Source organism: Phaethon lepturus, unplaced genomic scaffold (assembly GCF_000687285.1).
Source record: "Phaethon lepturus isolate BGI_N335 unplaced genomic scaffold, ASM68728v1 scaffold15742, whole genome shotgun sequence".
Lineage (NCBI taxonomy): Eukaryota > Metazoa > Chordata > Aves > Phaethontiformes > Phaethontidae > Phaethon > Phaethon lepturus.
In genome coordinates this window covers 5,623-7,035 of record NW_010524218.1, presented here as the reverse complement: position 1 = coordinate 7,035, position 1,413 = coordinate 5,623, and the positions used below count along the sequence as shown (strand labels likewise).

At 38.4% G+C, this 1,413-nt stretch overlaps 1 protein-coding gene across 1 annotated transcript in view; it reads right to left on the bottom strand.

Annotated features, from left to right (window-relative positions):
* Nucleotides 1–886: 886 nt before the first annotated feature.
* The window catches only part of LOC104617140 (chromosome unknown open reading frame, human C7orf73), a gene marked incomplete at its 5' end in the record, with an annotated part of 2,904 nt that continues 2,377 nt past the window's right edge, over nucleotides 887–1,413 (bottom strand). The window contains one exon of the mRNA XM_010282377.1: nucleotides 887–1,345. Within this exon, the coding sequence (XP_010280679.1) occupies nucleotides 1,265–1,345 (81 nt within the window). The remainder of the gene's footprint in view (nucleotides 1,346–1,413) is intronic.

The following is a 1,413-nucleotide window of genomic DNA, read 5'->3' as shown; positions in this document are numbered from 1 at the left end:
ACAGAGTTGATAGGACTCTTCTATTTTACAGGGAAAAAAAATAAATAAATTTTATCTGATAGATTGTTGAATTAATAAAACTTGTATCTACTGAAGTTACTGCAATATTTTCTTCAGAATTTACAACAGGATATGTGCAAAACTATGGTTTCCAAATGCAGACTTCGCTTTCCGTTCAAACAGAAGAGGACAGTGCTACAATACAATGTGTATTTTCTCATACCCCATGGTTTTTAGCATCAGCAATAGGAGAAGAGGTGTATACCAGACAAGCAATAAGGGGGACAGCAGATAAATCATTCTAATCCTAAGAAAATGCACAGTAGACAACTCAACCAAAGGCAAGGCAATGGGCTGAAGACCATGCACAGGAATGAGGAATTAATGGGAATACCAGATATATTTGATAGAAATACTGAGCTCTAGTCCTTGTTCCACACCAAGAGGCAGTAAAAAGGCATATTTAGAACAATTACACAAACTGGACCATTAAGTACATAAAGTGAATGGTTTGGATTCCCAATGTAACTCTACATGCCCCACTTATGGAAGACAACTCTTCTCTCTCCCATCCTCTCCATCACTCCAGCAACATCCTCAAGCAACCAAGCAGAAGGGAAAGAAGAAGAAGAGACAATAATAGAAGCAATTATTAATTTGAAATATAAGTTAAAGTTGATGGCCTTTTACACTTTTTGAAATCAGCCATGTTTATGCAAAGTCTATACTGCTGGAAGTGATCATTTACTGTAGTGGGAAAAGCAGGAGCTCCCCCTTTCCCCCCAGGTTCATAGTTTGACAAATGAACTTCCCCATCTCCAACAGTGGAACGCAGATAAAAGTGAAGTACCGCTGCTCACAACAAATGACATGAAACCCTGAAAGCTACTTCTTGATGCATTTAATTTCTTTTGCTATGTTCTAAGAACTAGGGTATTACAAAGTGTGAGGTACGCATAATAACAGGACTAACAGGACTCCAGCTTGATCGGGTGAAAATGGGTTACAAAATATTAGGCAAAGCAATAACTAAAAATACAAACGACCTTATCCAGTCGCATATACAAATCCAAATTCTGAAACCCTTGAAAATCAGTCCCAGGTAAAGTTCATGGCTGTTCATTCAAAAGAAGGACATTACAGTTCTAGGAGACTTAAAAGTGGAAGAATGTCCCATGCCAACCCTCTACTTGACCTTTGTTGCCTGAAAGGCAAATGGCATCCTTGATGCATGCACAGAGGTGACCTGGGTAACATTGCTCTCTTAGGACTTGTCGCTGGGAGGTTTCTTCTTAGCTTCCACATCCTTCTTAAAATCTTCAAGCTTCTTTGCGATGTTAGGAATCTTTAAAGACAAAACCAAAAAATCAAACAAAACCCACACAAATTAACAAAAAATCCTGAGCTACATGG